This window comes from Plectropomus leopardus, chromosome 3 (genome assembly GCF_008729295.1).
Source record: "Plectropomus leopardus isolate mb chromosome 3, YSFRI_Pleo_2.0, whole genome shotgun sequence".
Taxonomy (NCBI): domain Eukaryota; kingdom Metazoa; phylum Chordata; class Actinopteri; order Perciformes; family Serranidae; genus Plectropomus; species Plectropomus leopardus.
Window position 1 is genome coordinate 22,459,210 of NC_056465.1, and position 17,380 is coordinate 22,476,589.

The 17,380-nt window shown below is 39.5% G+C and overlaps 1 protein-coding gene across 1 annotated transcript; it reads left to right on the top strand.

Moving 5' to 3' along the window:
* The first annotated feature begins 37 nt into the window (after window positions 1–37).
* Window positions 38–13,407, top strand: ncln (nicalin). The gene is given in 15 exon segments (XM_042516775.1): window positions 38–313; window positions 1,983–2,173; window positions 3,136–3,280; window positions 3,445–3,539; window positions 5,448–5,528; window positions 5,791–5,894; window positions 6,529–6,617; window positions 7,174–7,313; window positions 7,657–7,883; window positions 8,399–8,486; window positions 8,579–8,617; window positions 8,866–9,026; window positions 11,410–11,463; window positions 11,752–11,830; window positions 12,388–13,407. Coding segments are annotated over 15 exon segments (1,734 nt in total). The 5' UTR covers window positions 38–135; the 3' UTR covers window positions 12,451–13,407.
* The last annotated feature ends 3,973 nt before the right edge of the window (window positions 13,408–17,380 follow it).

Sequence of the window (17,380 nt, forward strand, 5' to 3'; positions counted from 1 at the left end):
GTCCTGCTGTTTGCCTGATCAGAATTACCTGCCGCTGTTAGCCGTTAGCTGGTCCCCGGCTGTCAGGTGCTCAGAGCGGTGACAGCTGAAAATAACATTTCTATCTCTAGCTGTGCGCTCAGTACAATCGCCACGATGTTCGAGGAGGCTAGTGAAATGTTTGACAACATGTTCAAATCTTCGTTTCCCCTCACCTTCATTGTGTTTTAATTCCCCGCGGTGTTGATCCTGGTGTCACCGCTCCCGGCCGAGGCGGCACATGAGTTCACGGTGTACCGCATGCAGCAGTACGACCTGCAGGGACAGCCCTACGGTAAGTCGGCTGGGTAACGCTTTTTTTTCTCTGAGGAGGAAATGTAAGCATCGCCACATTGACTCTGCAGCTCGATCGGTCTCCAACAGCTAGCTTCAGTAAGCCTCAATGTCGCCTCCAGCTAACGTTAGGTTACCTGCACTTACATTTCAATGACAGCATGCAGGGAGCGCTAACTGGCTAGCTGCTAATGTAGCTTAGCCCAGCTAGAGAGGAACTAGCTGATTTTCAAGAAATCTGGATCATTAATCCTTAAAATCAGATCTGATTGTCACTTTAACGTACATTTCTCCTCAAGTAACCATTTAAACCTGGGTAAATTGGTTTGATTTCCGCTAAAAACAAAGGAAGAAGGCAATGAGATACTTAACAAGACATGGCCAACAAATCAGCAAGAAATTGCTAGTTAGAAGAAAATTACCTAAAAAAAAAAAAAAAAAAAATTGAAAAACATATATATACCATTTGTCTGCTGAAAAAAATGCAATTATAACAAATCTAAATTATGTTTTCCGGACATTATTCTGTATTTTTCTCCCTTTTCTTAAAATAATTTTCATTTTCATGTCACCTTTTACTAATTTCTTGCAATTTGTAAGTTATTTTTGCCAAGTTGCTTGTTGCCATTTCCCCCATGTTTATCTAAATAAAATCAAATAAAATAGTTCAGTTTTCAAAGTTGTCTGAACACAGACCAAGACAATTGATGTTAATCTAGGTTTTTAAAGGTCAAGTATTTACATTTAATGCTCACTAATATTAGCATGCCATCAGATTAGCAACAGACACAACACTCCCTCTTCAAATCCCTTTTTGTAAAATAATGCTGCTGTTTTTAATGTGTTTAATGTGTTAAAGTGCATATCTTTGTAAGTAGAGCCCACTGAGGTTTCTTTTACAGATATAGTCAGGAAACATTTTGACAATAAAAAGTTAAGTGCAAAACATTACAGATGCTTCACTATATTGACTGATTTCACTTTATACAAAGAGAATGTCTTGATTGGTTTCAATAAATGTAATGGCTGTAGAACCAAATTTTTATAGCAGTAATATTATCATTTATAATTATTTTTGGCAAAATCTCATATCGTCACATCTTAAAATAACTCTAAGCCCTCATGTATTACATTTGAAAATAAAACCAAGCATCACATGAAAACAATCTAAAGATGAGAAGGCTGCTAACATAATGAATTTGTGCACTTTTTAAATGTTTTTGTATGAATGAATATTGTCTTCTGGTTCTGTATATGTATATATATGTATATACATATACACACACACACTATCCCCTGGTACTTCTATTTCTGTTTACTTGTTTTTTTGCAATTCATGTTACTTTTTTGTTTTTTGTATTTGATTGTTTAACAAAAAATATTTTCAAAAGTATGATAAGTGGTAATGTCTAATTAAAGCTACCAGTCTTGACAAAGACATCAACCAAACAGCTATTTTGTTAATGTTAATGTCTTGTCAGGTAGGGTTTGATGTATACTGTCTCAGCCTCAGCTTCAGATTGTTGGTACAGTGGCATTTGATTCAACTTAGTCTGTGTTTGACAGCTCATTTAGTCAAATAGCTGCATAAGTCACTCCTGCCCTTTCCTGTTGACATAAAGACTAATTATTGTATTGCAATTGATGATCAGTGTCTCTTGCACCCTCAGGCACCAGGAATGCCATCCTGAATACAGAGGCTCGTACTGTGGAGGCAGAGGTACTAAGTCGTCGCTGCGTTATCATGCGACTCGCAGACTTCTCCTACGAAGAGTACCAGAAAGCCCTGCGCCAGTCAGCAGGAGCTGTGGTCATCATTCTGCCAAAGAACATGTCTGCTATGCCCCAGGACATAGTACAGGTACCAGCACATTTCAGTGCCACAAATCACAGTCTCATACTGTCTCTCATTTTGTTCCCCTCATCCTTAACGGTTTATGCTCTGATTGTGTGTTCATGTAAATCCAAAAGAAACCTCCAAAAGAGATTTTGTTTAATGATGAATTTGGTAGCAGGGGCAACCCGTGACACCTGTGCAAATCAGGGCGGTCATGCAACATTTAAGTGAATGTGATCTACAGCTATACAGCACAAAAAATATAAAGCCATGCACATTGTTGATGCGCATAGTACAAGTCACAAGTAGAATCCCTTCAAGTTAACTTCCAAAAACCGATAAGTGCCGCGCTACGTAATCACACAAATTAACTAAAAGCTTATCTGTTTTGGGTTGATTCTGTATGGATTAGCGTCTTGCTCATGGGCCTCGTAACAGTGGGGGGAAAAAAACAAAAGGGCAAGCAAGGTCCCACCTCGTAACAGATTTAACATGACCATCCCGGAGTACTATTTTCTGAAGCTTTTCCACTCAACTTTTCCCAGCTTAGTGTAACTAAAAAAAAAAAAAAAAAAAAAAAAAAAAGAGTTTCAAGCCAACCCATCACCAATATTGTTTTTTATCTCACAAAAGCACACTGTAACTAATTTCATGAGTGGGATCATTAGATTGTTCTTTCTGGGAAGCAGAAGTAGTAGTCATTTGATGAGTTAATCATTTGGTTATGTAACAAAATTCCATTTTTGATGAATTATCATAGAGACAAAAAGCTCATTTATTATTCAGTTTATCTCCTATTCGCTGCTGTAGCTCTCTCCCATCCCTTACATTCCTCTCAAAATGTGAACAATGCTGAACTTGCAGGGTTGAAGAAATTAATCAGATTTCCCTTTTCAGCTTTAATCCATCAGAATTTCACGCTAACAAACAGAGCTGTGTGACTTAGCTTATTAAACACGCTGTTCTCCTCTGTTTGTCCTGAGCAGCAGTTCATGGAGCTGGAGCCGGAGATGTTGGCCACCGAGACCATCGTCCCCGTCTACTTTGCCATGGAGGACGATGAGCTGCTGTCCATCTACACCCAAACCCTGACCTCTTCCTCCTCACAGGGCTCCTTATCAGCAGCCGAAGGTAGAGAGTCGCTCCCTCTGGACCTGTCGACACTATACTTAGAAATTTATGTACATTATGATGAAAAATTAATCTTTTCCTGTACAAATAAGAAATAGTAATTTAGGATGGACACATTACAAGTCAGCCAACTTTTATATTATGTTTTCTGTTGATTTCTGTAGTGTTGCTGCATACGGCCACAGCCAACGGCTTCCAGATGGTCACCAGTGGAGCACAGAGTAAAGCTATCAGTGACTGGGCCATCACCAGTCTAGAGGTGAGACACTTAATCTGACAACTGTACCTTAATCTGCTGGTTGAAACACACAGACCTTTGTTAAGTGTTTTTCACTTTAATCACGTAACAAAATTTAGTCACTTTTAAGATTAGAGGGCTTTCCAAGGTGTCAGTTTTTTTTCAAATCACACATTTCAGCATTCTAAACACCAGGTAAATACTGAAAATATAAAAACACATTGCATTTTTTGAAGAGCCAAATTGAAATGGAAAAAGAAAGTTCTAGCAGTTTTCTCTGCACAGAAATAAACCTCAGAAGCAGTAGACAGAGGGCTGCAGGATAATGTTACAGAAACATCAGGCAGAGCGCTGGCTTCGTGGTTAGGACTGTTGACTCACAGCAAAAACGCTCTGGATTTACCCCTCAGTCTTGGTCCTCTCTGTGCGAGTTGTAGTTGGCGTAGTTTTCCCGCTCGGTGCTCAATCCAGTTTCCTCCCACAGACAACAGGCCTGAAGCACAGAAAAACAAACAACTGATTTGAATTTGTGCACCGTTATATGCTTCTGGAGTGGTGATAATCATTTTCAAAATATCCTTCTGTTCTCATTTAGGTAAAGCTTCAGTATTATATTACATTTCTGTATTTTAGTAAATGAAAGGCAGGTTTTTAGAAGATTTTGCCCTGCAGAGTTTTAACCCAGTTTTCAAGTCAAGCCTCTGTGACTCAAAATTAACGGTAATGCATTAAGGCACAAACTGGGGCAAATCACAATGTTTTGCCAAGGTTAATAACCTAAATTGGGGCATTGATTGTGACTTTCTAGTTCAGTTAATGTACTATTACTTTACAAAAAAAGTATTTTTCGAAGCCTTTAATTAGGATTGCTTGGACAGCTGTGGCTCAGGAAGCAGAGCGGGACGTCCACTCATCAGAATGTTGGCAGCTCGAGTAGCAGGTGGCACCGTGTAGCCTCAGCCAGGAGTGAATAAATATGTGTGTGAATGAGTGAATGTGACTTGTGGTGTGAATTGTTTGAGTTGTCTAACAACTAGAAAAGCACTATGCAAGTCCAAGTCCATTGGCAAGACAAGTGTTTCAAAAATGAGCCCTGTCCCCAAATTCTGGAGGATCCACTTGTGAGGGTGAGAGAAGACAGTCCTCTGCTACCTGAAGCTGTGAGTCAATCTTGTCTTATTAGACCTGGGTGGTGTTATGTTTTCTGCTGACTTACTGCCCAGTGAGTGTTTTCTGCACACGTGGGTGGCCATAAATCCCATAACAAAGACGGTTGTGTGGACAGAAAGCCTGGAATTTTGAATTCAAGAAAGATTTGAAATGACTGGATACTATATTTTGGAGTGCTTAATAACATTTACACACACTCTGCAGTCTGACAGGGCTTAAATGTGCTTGGTGCTAAGTTTTTTCTCAGTTTTGCTTTCAAGGTCAAAAGAATCCTCCACCCTTTACTAGGTTATCAATGCTTAATGTGAGAGTATGTGAATGTCTTTCTTCTACTGTTTTCATTCAGACTTCATAAAAAAATCAATTGCCACAGCACTTCTGTCTCTTTTCTTTTTCTTAAGCGTTCATAAAGGGATTTGGATGCTTTGATCATTGTTTAAAAAGATACTTTTACATCACACAGTTTGAGCCTGAACAGGTGCAAAACAGAGGAGTGAAGTGTTAGTTCAGGACTTTCTAATCTGAGCTTTGTGTTAAAAGCAGAAGGAAGTGGTTTAGTCACACTGCAGAGGATTAGGAGACTCAGAGGTCTGTGGACAGGAGGTCGACTGTGACTAACCCAGAGCAACTTTGCACAGTCACGCTGCCAGTCTGACAGTTTAATACGCACAGTGCCATCGGTTCAGCTGAATCTCATGCTTTAGATAAGCTGCTTGTGTTTTATTTCACCTCTCTAATGACTCTGTTTCTATTTACCAGGGTCGTCTGGCTGGAGTTGGAGGAGAGGACCTCCCCACGATTGTTGTGGTCGCTCACTACGACTCCTTTGGTGTTGCTCCAGTATGTTTACTGCTTCTTTTTGCTTACAAATTAACACTGACTCTTTCAAAACGTACAGAGAATTTATTAGCTCAAGAAATATTTTCTCAGCAAATATCGGTAGGATTTTTGTTAAATTTAGTCTCCAAGTTGATCAGTCAGACAAGGTGTCTCTTTAAAACTTTATACAGTAGTTCATGAAATAACACAGTTAAGCAACAGTACTGTCTATAAGAAGAGCAGGCCAGAAAACTAATCTTACTGTGTTTGTTGTTGTGTCCAGTGGCTGTCGTACGGGGCAGACTCAAACGGCAGCGGGGTGTCCATGTTACTGGAGCTGGCTCGCCTCTTCTCAAAACTTTACACCTACAAGAGGACACACGCTGGGTGAGTAATGATGACTCACATTTAGATCATTTGTGTCTTATCAGCCTCAAATAGCAGTTTTTAACCATTTTAGCTGCACAAAAACAACAATTTCAGATTATTTTACACATTCAGTGAAGCTCTAAGCTGCACATTCACTTCATGCATAGTACACATGATGAAGTATTAATTGCTGACCTCAGTAGTTCACCTGAACATAAGTTAAAGTCTTTTGTTATGTCTATCACAGTTGTTATGGTGTTATGGTTAGTATCCTGCTGCAAATGCTCTTTGAGAACTATATTGAACATTATGTGTGCACTCTGCAGGCAGTAAGAATCACATCAGATTTTGATAAACACTTAAAGCGATCAATAATATGGTACATGTTCATTCTTATCTCTAAATGTACTTAAGAGTAGCTGAGTGGAAAATGCTCTGTGGAGGACAAAGTTGTCTGTAGATTCAGTCACTACTCACTTGATTTGTCCGTCATTTTAAGATGCGCCTTGTGATTTATGTCCTACAGGCTCTGATAATCCCTCATGTCAACTCTAGTCTCTTGTTGTACCATCACACATCCCCCTTCATCAGGTTCCCTCTGCAGATTTCTTTTGAATATTTGACTCATTTGTGAATCACGTCGTGTGTTCAGGTACAACCTGCTGTTCTTTGTTTCTGGTGGAGGAAAATTTAACTACCAGGGCACCAAACGCTGGCTGGAGGACAATCTGGACCATACAGGTACTGTTCAGATCATACTGTGTTCACAAAAAAAGAACAATTCAAGCAGCCTGATTTGTTTTATTATACATCTTAGGGTTGCACTATTAATAAATATATTATTGAAATTGCAATACAGTGCAATATTCAAATCACAGAAACTGCAATTTCTTGATGAAGGTAAAATTAATTTAAAAATTAAAACATGCTACTATTAATGAAGCATTTTGGTACTACAGAGAGGCCCCGGCCTACAAATCATATTCCAGACGTAAGGAAATGGTGCTTGTTTGGTACAAACCCCATCCTCATATTTTTCAGGGAAAATGAAATGCAAAAATTACCACTCCCACTTAAATTGCGACTCATACTGCAATCTCAATATTTGTCAAAATAATCTTGATTTTTGTTTGTTTTTTTGGCATGTTTTTGGGCTACAATTTGTAATACAATACTCAAAACCTGAATAAAGACAATTATTTGTATGTACAAAAAGTTAAATGCAAAATCAAGTACAAGTTATGACCAATTTATAACTAAATCAGTCTGAACATATAACCTTTCCCTCTCACCGCAGACTCCAGTTTGCTGCAGGACAATGTAGCCTTTGTGTTGTGTCTGGACACTCTGGGGAACGGAGACTCTCTGCACCTCCATGTGTCCAAACCTCCGAAAGAGGGAACTCCTCAGTATTCTCTGCTTAAGGAGCTGGAGATGGTAAGAACAACAAGATTTCACACACCTCAGCTTCATTTTCCATTTATCTGTCATTGAGTAAAAATATTTCCGAAGTCATGTGACTCATGTGACTTGTGAACCAGAGCAAATGTGCAGCTTTACCCTAAATCAATTTGTGTGTTCAGACTTGAAGTTTTGTATTAATGAAACCACTGATGTGTACAGAGTGGTAAAAATAGTTAGTTCAAACGCGTCTGGAACCTACATCCATTTTTTTCCTGATACAAGCAGTTTAAATCAGTTTCTCTACTTTTCTTGTTGAATGCAGATTATATGTTATATTATAGGCTATTATTTAGGATTAACTTTCTCATTTTCTCAGGTGGTTGCAAGCCAGTACCCAGAGGTCAAGTTCTCCATGGTCCACAAGAAAATCAACCTGGCCGACGACATGCTGGCCTGGGAGCACGAGCGCTTTGGGATCCGCCGGCTGCCGGCCTTCACGTTGTCCCACCTGCCGTCCCATCGCCTGGCTCAGCGCTCCAGCATCATGGACGTGCGGTCAGTGTCCCCCTCCTCTCGCCACGGAGCGGGAGAGCCCCCTGCTGGGTGGGTTCATTACTGCAAGTCTCTGAATCAGCGAAAGAAAAGAGCTTTCATTCTAGCTGCCAGTTATTTTCATTCATTCGTGCATTCATGTCATAGGTGTTGTTGCTGTCAAGCCCCTTGTTCACCTTCCATGGAAAGACTGAGTGTTTCGAGGGCACGGCCACTTCATATTTTACATCATTTGTGACAGTCAAAGTGTAGCAGTAACACCCTTAGTTCTCTCATTTCCTCTCTCCTTTTCCTAATCTTATACTGCTGCTGTAGCCATCCATCTCCTGACTCTCTGTTGGTAAACCATTTATCTGTTGTGTGTTACAATTTCATCCTTGACCTATTGGTGGATATAATATTTGCACACTTTCTTTTCTCAAACTTTCTGCCTGCCACCTGTGTGGAAATGGATGCTCTGTAATTACTTTCTCCTCTCTTTCTTCCAGCAGAGGGTCTTTCTTTTTTATGTTTTGACATTTTCCCCCGTCTCTAACTGTCTGCACACTCGTGTTTGTGTCTCACAGGCCTCATGTAGATGTGAAGAAACTCGGCAGGAACACCAAGCTGGTAGCAGAGGCACTTGCCCGGGTCATCTACAACCTCACAGAGAAGGTAAACGCACAGATGGAGAGAATTTTTTGATACTGCGTCTGCTTTCTGCCTGTGATGTGACATCTTTGTTGTTTGTGTACTCGGCTGCGCAGGGGGCTCCTGGGGACCTGCAGATCTTCACTGAACAGATGGTAAGTCGCTAAACTGTGAGGGCACAGTGGTAACAGATCTCTAAGAGAAACCATAGTAGCAACAATTGTCTGTTATTTTTAAGTGTTTTGATCAGGGCAGAATTTGTGTTGAAATTCCAACAATTTAGAATTTTATCATCTAAAATTGCAGTTTTAGTAAAATTTGAAATTAAAATTTGCTTTCAATGCTTTTTAACCTGGGTTACATACGCCTTTGTTGTAATGCAGTTTTTTTGCTGCCTCAGCAGGTGCAGGAAGAGCAGCTATCAGCGGTGGTGGACTGGCTCACAGCGCAGCCGCGAGCTGCTCAGCTGGTGGACAAAGACAGTAGTGTGGTGTCCACTCTAGAGTATCACCTTGGACACTACCTCAAGGATGTCAAGAGACACTACGTCAAAGCTGACAAAAGGTAAAGAAAAGTATAGAGGCTGACAGAAAAGAATAATGCACTTTTGTGAAGAATAATTATACAGCTAAAAAAGAAAAAGCTGGGAAATACATCACTAAGCAAAAACCTCTGTGCAGTGCTTCTCCTTTTATTAGCCCATTTTTTCCATCTGATGTAACACATCTGACAGCACTACTTCACTGCAGATACTTAAAATCTGACACAGACAAATTATGTTGCCAAATAATGGAGGTTCCACTTGTTTTGGTTAAGGATTCCTCTATTATCTGTGAGTCAATCTTGTGTTATTAGACCAGTGTAGACGTTGTCCCACTATCTGCAATTTCCATTGCTGGAGATCGTAAATACAAAAACTTTACATTGATGCTCTTTTGTAACTGGGCATAGCTACTGAAAGCTACTTGGGATAAGAAAAGCATTGTTTTGCTTTCCAGTTTTGGGTGCACAATGGTTGGTGCACTAACTATGAGCTGTAAATTTAGCCTTCATATTCTCAGGAGATTGTATTTGATGGCACACAGAATTGCATAGTTAAAGTGAGGTTTATAAGGAATCAGTCGCCGATTCTATACTATACTTTACTTCATAATAAAAAGTTTATGCCAAAAAACTTCACTTTAGGAAAACCATAAAGATCAAATTTGACTGTAACAGCAGTCAGCTTTCTGTAAATCATCATTGACGTCACAATTTACACACTTGCCCAAAACCTATAGCCCCAATAACTTAAACAAGTCTTTCCTGTATACAGCATTTAATCAATTGTACTATTGCTTATATGCAACAGTTCAACAAGCGTCATATATTAGTTAATAATACGCGGCAACAGATTATGATTTATTTGTTAATCTGTTTTATGGCTCCGCCGACACAAATAGTTCCGCAACGGCTGCAACTGACAGCTGTCGCCTAGAAACACTTTTTTTCCTGCAACTGGCTACTTAGTGTAAGTTAAGTCTAAACTTTATGTGCAGACTAGCTGCTTAGTATCATGTACAATTATCTGAGCGTTTCCAGGGAAATAAACTGTGTATGCCTGAAGCGAGTAGGAAGAGTACTTACCGGCTCATAGCTGCTGTCTCCGCCGCCTCCCGCACTCACTTTGACAGCCAGCCCCAGCTGCCTCACCCCGCTGGATGGAGAGGGCAGGTCACGAGTCCCTGCCGGGCGAGCGAAACTCAAATATCTTCATGCCGGGTGTAAAATGCGTCTCCTCTCCGCGCCATATGCTCCTAATTTAGTACCGCGCAGTCTTGAAGCACCGTGCGGGAATTAGCCAGCTAGCTATACTGAGGCAGCTAAGCTAAAAACAACAGCACGGCTAACGGCTCCACACCTCCACAGAAGAAGCCCTCACCGCGGTAATATCACCTCACCGCAATATAACCGAGCGTCCTGGGTTCACATGGCTAATAAAACAATAAACCGGACGAAAAAAAGGTGCCACAGCTCCAACACCAACCGCTGCCTCCTGCACAAGCACCAGGCCCAAAAAGAGTTTTCCTGCCATAGGGCAACTCAGGAGGGACATACAGCAGGCCTATGAGCAGCCTCTTGCACTATAATCTGCAGTAACTAACTACCGACTGATAGTGCCTAATTACTGATTTAGAACCGCTGTAAAGCGGAGTGATACATGAGGAGTTAAAAGTCTCACTGCGTATTGAATGCCTCTTGACCAATCAAACTGCTTGGTTGGAACTAACTGTTGTATAATACACCTGACAGCACTACTTTTTATTTAAAAAGTACAAATTATGTCTCCAAATTATGGAGGGTCCACTTGTGAGAGCGGATAAATAGTCCTCCACTACATGTGAGTCAATATTAGTTAATAGACCAAGCTAGTATTGTTTACTTTGGTTGTCCTACCATCTGCCATTTCCATTACTGGAGATGGTAACAAAAACAACTCACATTGATGCTCTTTTCTAACCAGGGATAGCTACTGATAGCTATTTGGGAAAACTGAAGAGCTGTTTTGCTTTCCTGTTTTTGTTGCACAATCTGAGCTGTAAATTGAGCCTTCATATTCTCAGGAGATTGTATTTGATGGCAGACAGTATTGCATAGTGAACCAGTCACCAATGGTGTCATTATTCTGTAGCCATTACACTGTGCAGTCAACATTTACATCATAACAAAAAGTTAAAGCCGAAAAACATGTCATCATCATGAATTCAATCAGTGACATCACAATTTAAATGCACACTTAAATGCCCAAAATGTATCACCCCAATAATTCAAGCAAGTCTTTCCTGTATACTGTTATATACATTTTATTATATATTTCCAGAAAAAGCAGATCTTATGTATATGTGCATTCTCTCTGTTTTTTGTGTCATGATATCAAAGTGACAGCTGTTAATCCTCTCCTCCGCAGGGATCCAGAGTTTGTATTCTACGACCAGCTGAAGCAGACTATGAATGCTTACAGGTACGCTGTAATGAGCATCTCTCTTCCTTTGAGCCGCATTAGTGCCGTTCACGCTGATTTACTGTAGCTTTGTAAAAGCTCTTCAGCTCACAACTGTCTGTAAAGTCTCATCTGCTTTTAATTAGTCCTCAGGTCGCTGTATTTCAGACTTTTATCTTTTACTAGTATGGACCAAATCCAAAACACTGAAAACAGCCACCACATCATTATGTCAAAGATACATTTTGACTGTTTCTCCTTCAGAAATCACTCTCTGTAACTCTATCTCTCTCCCTCTCTACATTTCAGAGTGAAGCCTGCTATTTTTGACTTGCTGCTGGCTGTCTGCATTGCAGCCTACTTAGGGATGATGTATCTTGCTATCCAGGTAAGTCACTGTGTGAAAGCAGCAGCCTGTTTTAGACCTGCACCACGTTGCATTAAATTAAATGCATTGTGTGGTAAGCCACTTTAAGGCATTATTACTGCATTGTAGTAAATCTTAAAATTAATAAAGGATATTCATAACAGGCTTCAGTTGTTAGGAGCCAAGCTGTGCTCACAGCTGTTAATCAAGGCCTCAGTGACATTGAGTTTAAAAATCAATCACTGGTGCAGCCTGTGAGAGAGATATAAAAAAAAAAAAACCCACTTTTCTTTGTAATGACACTTTTCAACTCGATGCTTGTTCTCACTCACCAGATGACAAATGTCATGCCAGCATTGTGGCTGTTTGTGTTGTGTTTGAGTAGAGCTGAAGTGATTGTTTCCTCACTGAGATCTTTGTTTAAAAGCCCGGAAACAAGTGATTTTTACTGAAAGACGATGTCAGCATTATTTGTAATCCACATCTGAAAAAAAGGTTTTGCGTTCTGGTGTTTTTTGGGTCATCTTGTCTAGACACATGAAATAAACTCTTGTCTTGTGCTCCTTTTTTCCCCACAGAACTTCGGAGTCCTGTACAGTGTTGTCCGTAGAATCACCCAACCCAAGGCGAAGGCCCATTAAGGTGCAGAACAACAATTTTTTTTCCAAATCCCACCCTGTCCCTCAAATCCAAAAACTTTAACCAGTAAGAACGCAGAAGCTGGGTCGAGCTGCTGTTCACATGATGGTTTCCAAACCAGCAGAATCACTTCCATTTGTTTCACCCCGCTCCACAAACTATGATGTCAGATCCTGTCCTGCTGCCAACTTAATCCATTTGGTCTCTTGGGCCGGAATAATCAGGAATCATTTTTCACTCCCCCTGTCTTCACGAACACAGATGTCTTGTCATTCATTTAGAATAATCCCTCATGTTGGAAATATTCGATTATTTAACACCTGTTAGGGATATAAAGCGTTATGTCCACACCTCTGAGACCTAGAAAAGATTAAGTTTCTGATGTCGCTGTTCCACCGATGTCGCCTCCTCAGTCCTCCTCTCAGTATACTGAACGAGTGATTATTCTGCCAAACTGATGTGTTTTTGTCAAGATCTGTTGTGAAAGGACAGGTTTATTTTTTTTTTTTAAATCTGCCTCAAATACAACACTCACACTTTATAAAGACGTTTACAGAGTTCTTATTTATTGTAATAGTTTTTTCTCTTCACGCTGACAATGACAGCACTCAGTCTGTGCAAAACACCCAATATTCAGCTGAAGATCTTAATGTGTTTTCTTTGTGTCAAACTGGAAAGATTAACATTAGAAGATAACCATTTGGCCTCATTTAAGCCTCAAAATAACTTAATGATACATCACATAATGCAGAGAAATGTGTCTTCCATCTCTTCAGGGCTGCAGCTAATCTTCTGTCACGATCGACCGATCTGTTGATTAGATTTATCACTAATCAATCGCTTTTACAATAAAATGTCAGGCAATGGTGAAAAATGAACGCTGTCAGATTCCAAGGTGACATCTTCAAATTGCATTTACTGTCAGACGACTAAAGAAAAAGGCAAAATATAAGTTTACAACAATATACATTTACAAAAACATAGAAAGTTAACACATCACATAAAAAAACAAACTTGAACCAGCAGATGTTTTGCATTTATGCCAAATGACTTAGTGTTTCCCAAACCTCTCCTGAAGTTTCACTTGCATGTTTTGATCTCTCCCCGCAGCAACACAGCTGACTTAAGCGATCAGCTCGTCATCAAGCAGCTCGGGGAGTTCCTAACGAGCTGATCATTTGAATCAGCTGTGTCGGAGCAGAGAGAGATCCAAAACTTGCAGAAGTGGTACTCGAGAAGAGGTTTGGGAAACGCTGTTATAGAGGACCAGTGTGTCGGATTTATTGGCATATAGTTACTGAATACTGAATCCCCCTTTGCTCCCTCTTTAAATTGGCCTTCAAGTAACATTTCAACACAAAAAGCCCTTTTTAGAGCTTTTAGAGCTTCTGGGCTACTATAGAAACATAGCATAGGTAACAAAAACACAATTCTTTACGATGATCATACATTCATAAAAACATACAAATATTATAATCCATTTATCCCAAATTAACCCCCTAAATCTTACACAGTGGTCCTTTAAAGGCTGAAGCGATTATACATTAAGCAATTGATTTTTTTTTGGCGATAAATCAATAAAGGCGTGTGAGTATTGTATTGAGACAGACTTGGAAAAAATCTGAATTTGTCCTCTTAATGCTCAGTGAAAATGACTCCACAGATATCTTTCACAGAGGGGACGAGTTGCCTGAATAAAATGTGAAGTAGTGTTTAGATTATCCTGATTCCTTTGCCTTGGTAGTGAATTAAAAGAAACATTCAGATGAATGGGAAAAAAAATCCTTGCCAAATTATTAATGTATGTATTAACCACCCCCTTTAATATATATTGTCATAAAAATTTAAAGCAGATTACACCCTGGTGTTTCCCTTAATTTGTCACATTTTTGTAGTCAAGATTTGTTTGCTGTTTGACGTGACGTGCTGATGTCTTTTTTTTATTATCCTGAAAAAAAAAAAAAGTTATGCCGATGAAGTTAAATCACGTGAAAGCTCATTTTTCAAAAAACAACAACAAAAAAAGTCACATGCAGCAAACATGTTTGTCTTATCACAGCACGTGTGTTAGGTGCCACACATGACGAGATAAAAACAAGCCTTTTACAGCTTTTTTTTATCAGTAGGAAACATGCTGAATTGGATCTTTTGCTGAACGTAGCCACGATGTGATTTGACTTCATCAGAAACTTTTAAAGATTTTGGTCAAGCCAGCGCTGCAGTATTTGTACACTGGATGTCTTAAAATAGGCAATAACACAAAGGGTGTTGGACTTAAATGGGGACAAATATCTTAAACACACCTCTAAAAAATAATTTTTATAAGATATTGGTGTGTGTAAAATGAATACTGCAGTGTTTCTTTGACCTTTTCTCTGCCCTGGTGTTGCCCTGTTGTGGGTGAATGGTGTTTATTTGCCTTTTTGTATTTTCCACGTTTAACTGCATGACCTGTGCCCCTTCCCCCTGTCGCCATGCTAACAATGACAGGATTTTTATCATTTACGAACATGAGGGAAATACTGTGTGGTACATATGATTTGTTTTTTATTTATTGAAGCAGGTTTCATTTGTGCACTGAAGTGAACTCTTCTCTGGTCTGAACTCTGTTTCACCTCATCCACAACACTTGATCTTTGCAATGAAAATGATATCAGTTGTGATTTAAGAAATAAATAAATTAAAAGAAAGCACGAGGACCAAGTCTCTTGTTTACTGACATGTTTTTATTTTATGGGAAAAAAAATGAAACGATAACATTGGCTGAATGGTATTAAAATTGCATTACAAAAAAGCAAAAGTATGTATCTTTATCAAGTGGTTAGATTTAGAAAGTGGTCAAATTGAACTTGAAAAAAAAAGGGGCAATTTGTATCAATTACAGTGTATCAATGGTCCAGAAAAACATGTTTAACATTCACTGTAAATTAAGAAGAGTTTTGCTTAACTGATTCTTCCCAGAAAGTCATAAAAAATCCCAAATTCTCCCTTCCCTTTTTCTAATTTTGATCTACTAATGACAATAAAAATAATACTAATAAATTACAGTGCAATTTATAAGAAATACCTGCAGGGCTTTTTCTGCCCTTCATTCTCCACTAGTTCTCCTCGTCGCTCGTCGCCAGCTCCCACAAACACTTGCCTCATAATTTGGGTGGACATTTTTGGCACAGTTATGACTTTGTGTCATAATGTGAGTCAGTTCAGGCAGACAACTCCTCATATTCAGTACAAAACATCCAACACAGGCTTTACAGCTCAGTTTGTAAACACTGCTCAATTTGTCGTTCTATCGTCACTCCCTCATCTTAGTGTATGGAAGCAGGGAGTGACGAGGTCAGAGACTGAATGCCAAATATTATATAAACTCTTAAGTTTATAAACACTGCTTTTTTATCATCACTCCTTAATCTTAATGTATACCAGCTGGGAGAGGCGAGATGTTATACTTCTTACCGTTACAACACAAATCCACTGCAGCCGTTGGCATTTTCTTGCTTTAAAAACACTGCTTTTTATCATCACTCCCTAAAATTCTCTAATTGTATTGATTTTGTAATGATTGTAAAACAGACAAGGTTTGAATCTTAACACTATGACGCCCTCTCTGCTAGGATCTGGTGCTCGTTTTTTCTGCTGGTGATGTGCTTTTCATTTCAGGGCAGCAGACTTGACTGACTGCGATCAGTGTCATGGGACACACCTGGGCTGTGTGCAGCATGAATATAACAGCAGCAGTCTGTCTTTAGCTGCCCTCAAAACAACTTTGCTCCTTTATTTTTTTGTAGCACAACATCCTTATAGCACATATTCACTCATCCACTCCCTACAGATTTCTCCTACTTGTTTGTGAAGCTTATTTTGATTAATTTTAGTCAATAAATCATTTTATTGGTCAACCTAAGAGCCAGGTTGTGACAACACGCACTGTCACATCATACTTCACTCGCTGCTACACAAATCCACTGCAGCCTTTGCAAACTGACCAGTGAATCAGCAGCAGACAGTGCTGTCTAACTGCAAACACTGTTTCACCTTTAATCATCACTGTCTTATCTTCTCCGCACTGATTTTAAACGTATGCAAACAAGGAGCGCAGCCCTGTTGATGCTGTTTTACTGTTGAGTTTACAACACTGCCTCCCCGATCTCTTTAGAGCTGATCTCAGGGTGTGCAAACAGGGAGTGACAAGGTCATGAAATATCTCAAGTGAAAAAAAACTGAGTTGTCTGACTGAACTGAACGTCACATGCAACATGTGTCCAACATTTGGGACGTTTAAATACTTAAATACTACTGCCAAATCCATAAAGAAAGAAAATAAATTGATGTATTTTATAAAATTGATTTTTTTTCTCCTTCGATTTTAGTTTCTTCACATCAGGATACACATTAGGGGTGGGCGACATGGCTTAAATCTTCAATTTAACATCCCTTATTTCATATCATACTGACATACAAAATGATAATAAACCTTCTGAAAAATCAGTTGACTTTTGCATCTAAAACCTTAAAAGACAAAAGTGTTTTAGATGCCTGAATATAAAATTCAATGTTTCCATACAACAGTTCATTGATTTACAACACTGACACCATGGTGTAAACAGTACAGCAAATTAATATCGTCTGGTGGTGTATTTCTTCATATCGCCCACCCCGAGTAGTAGTTACTCACTCGTACATCACATCACAGGACTGTTTGTAGTCGGACACAGTGGGGGAAATATTAAAGGTGCACCTTTCGCACACAGTACCAGGTCCAGATCACAGGTCTTTGTGGGTTTACTGCAAACATCACTCCTGCCATCTGTCATCATGTCACAAAAACATCAGCAAACTATGGATCATCTAGTCTCACAGTTGAGCAGTTAAGACCTCGGAGGTCACTTCCTGCCATAACACCATGCTAGTAAAACCAGTCAGCCACAGGAC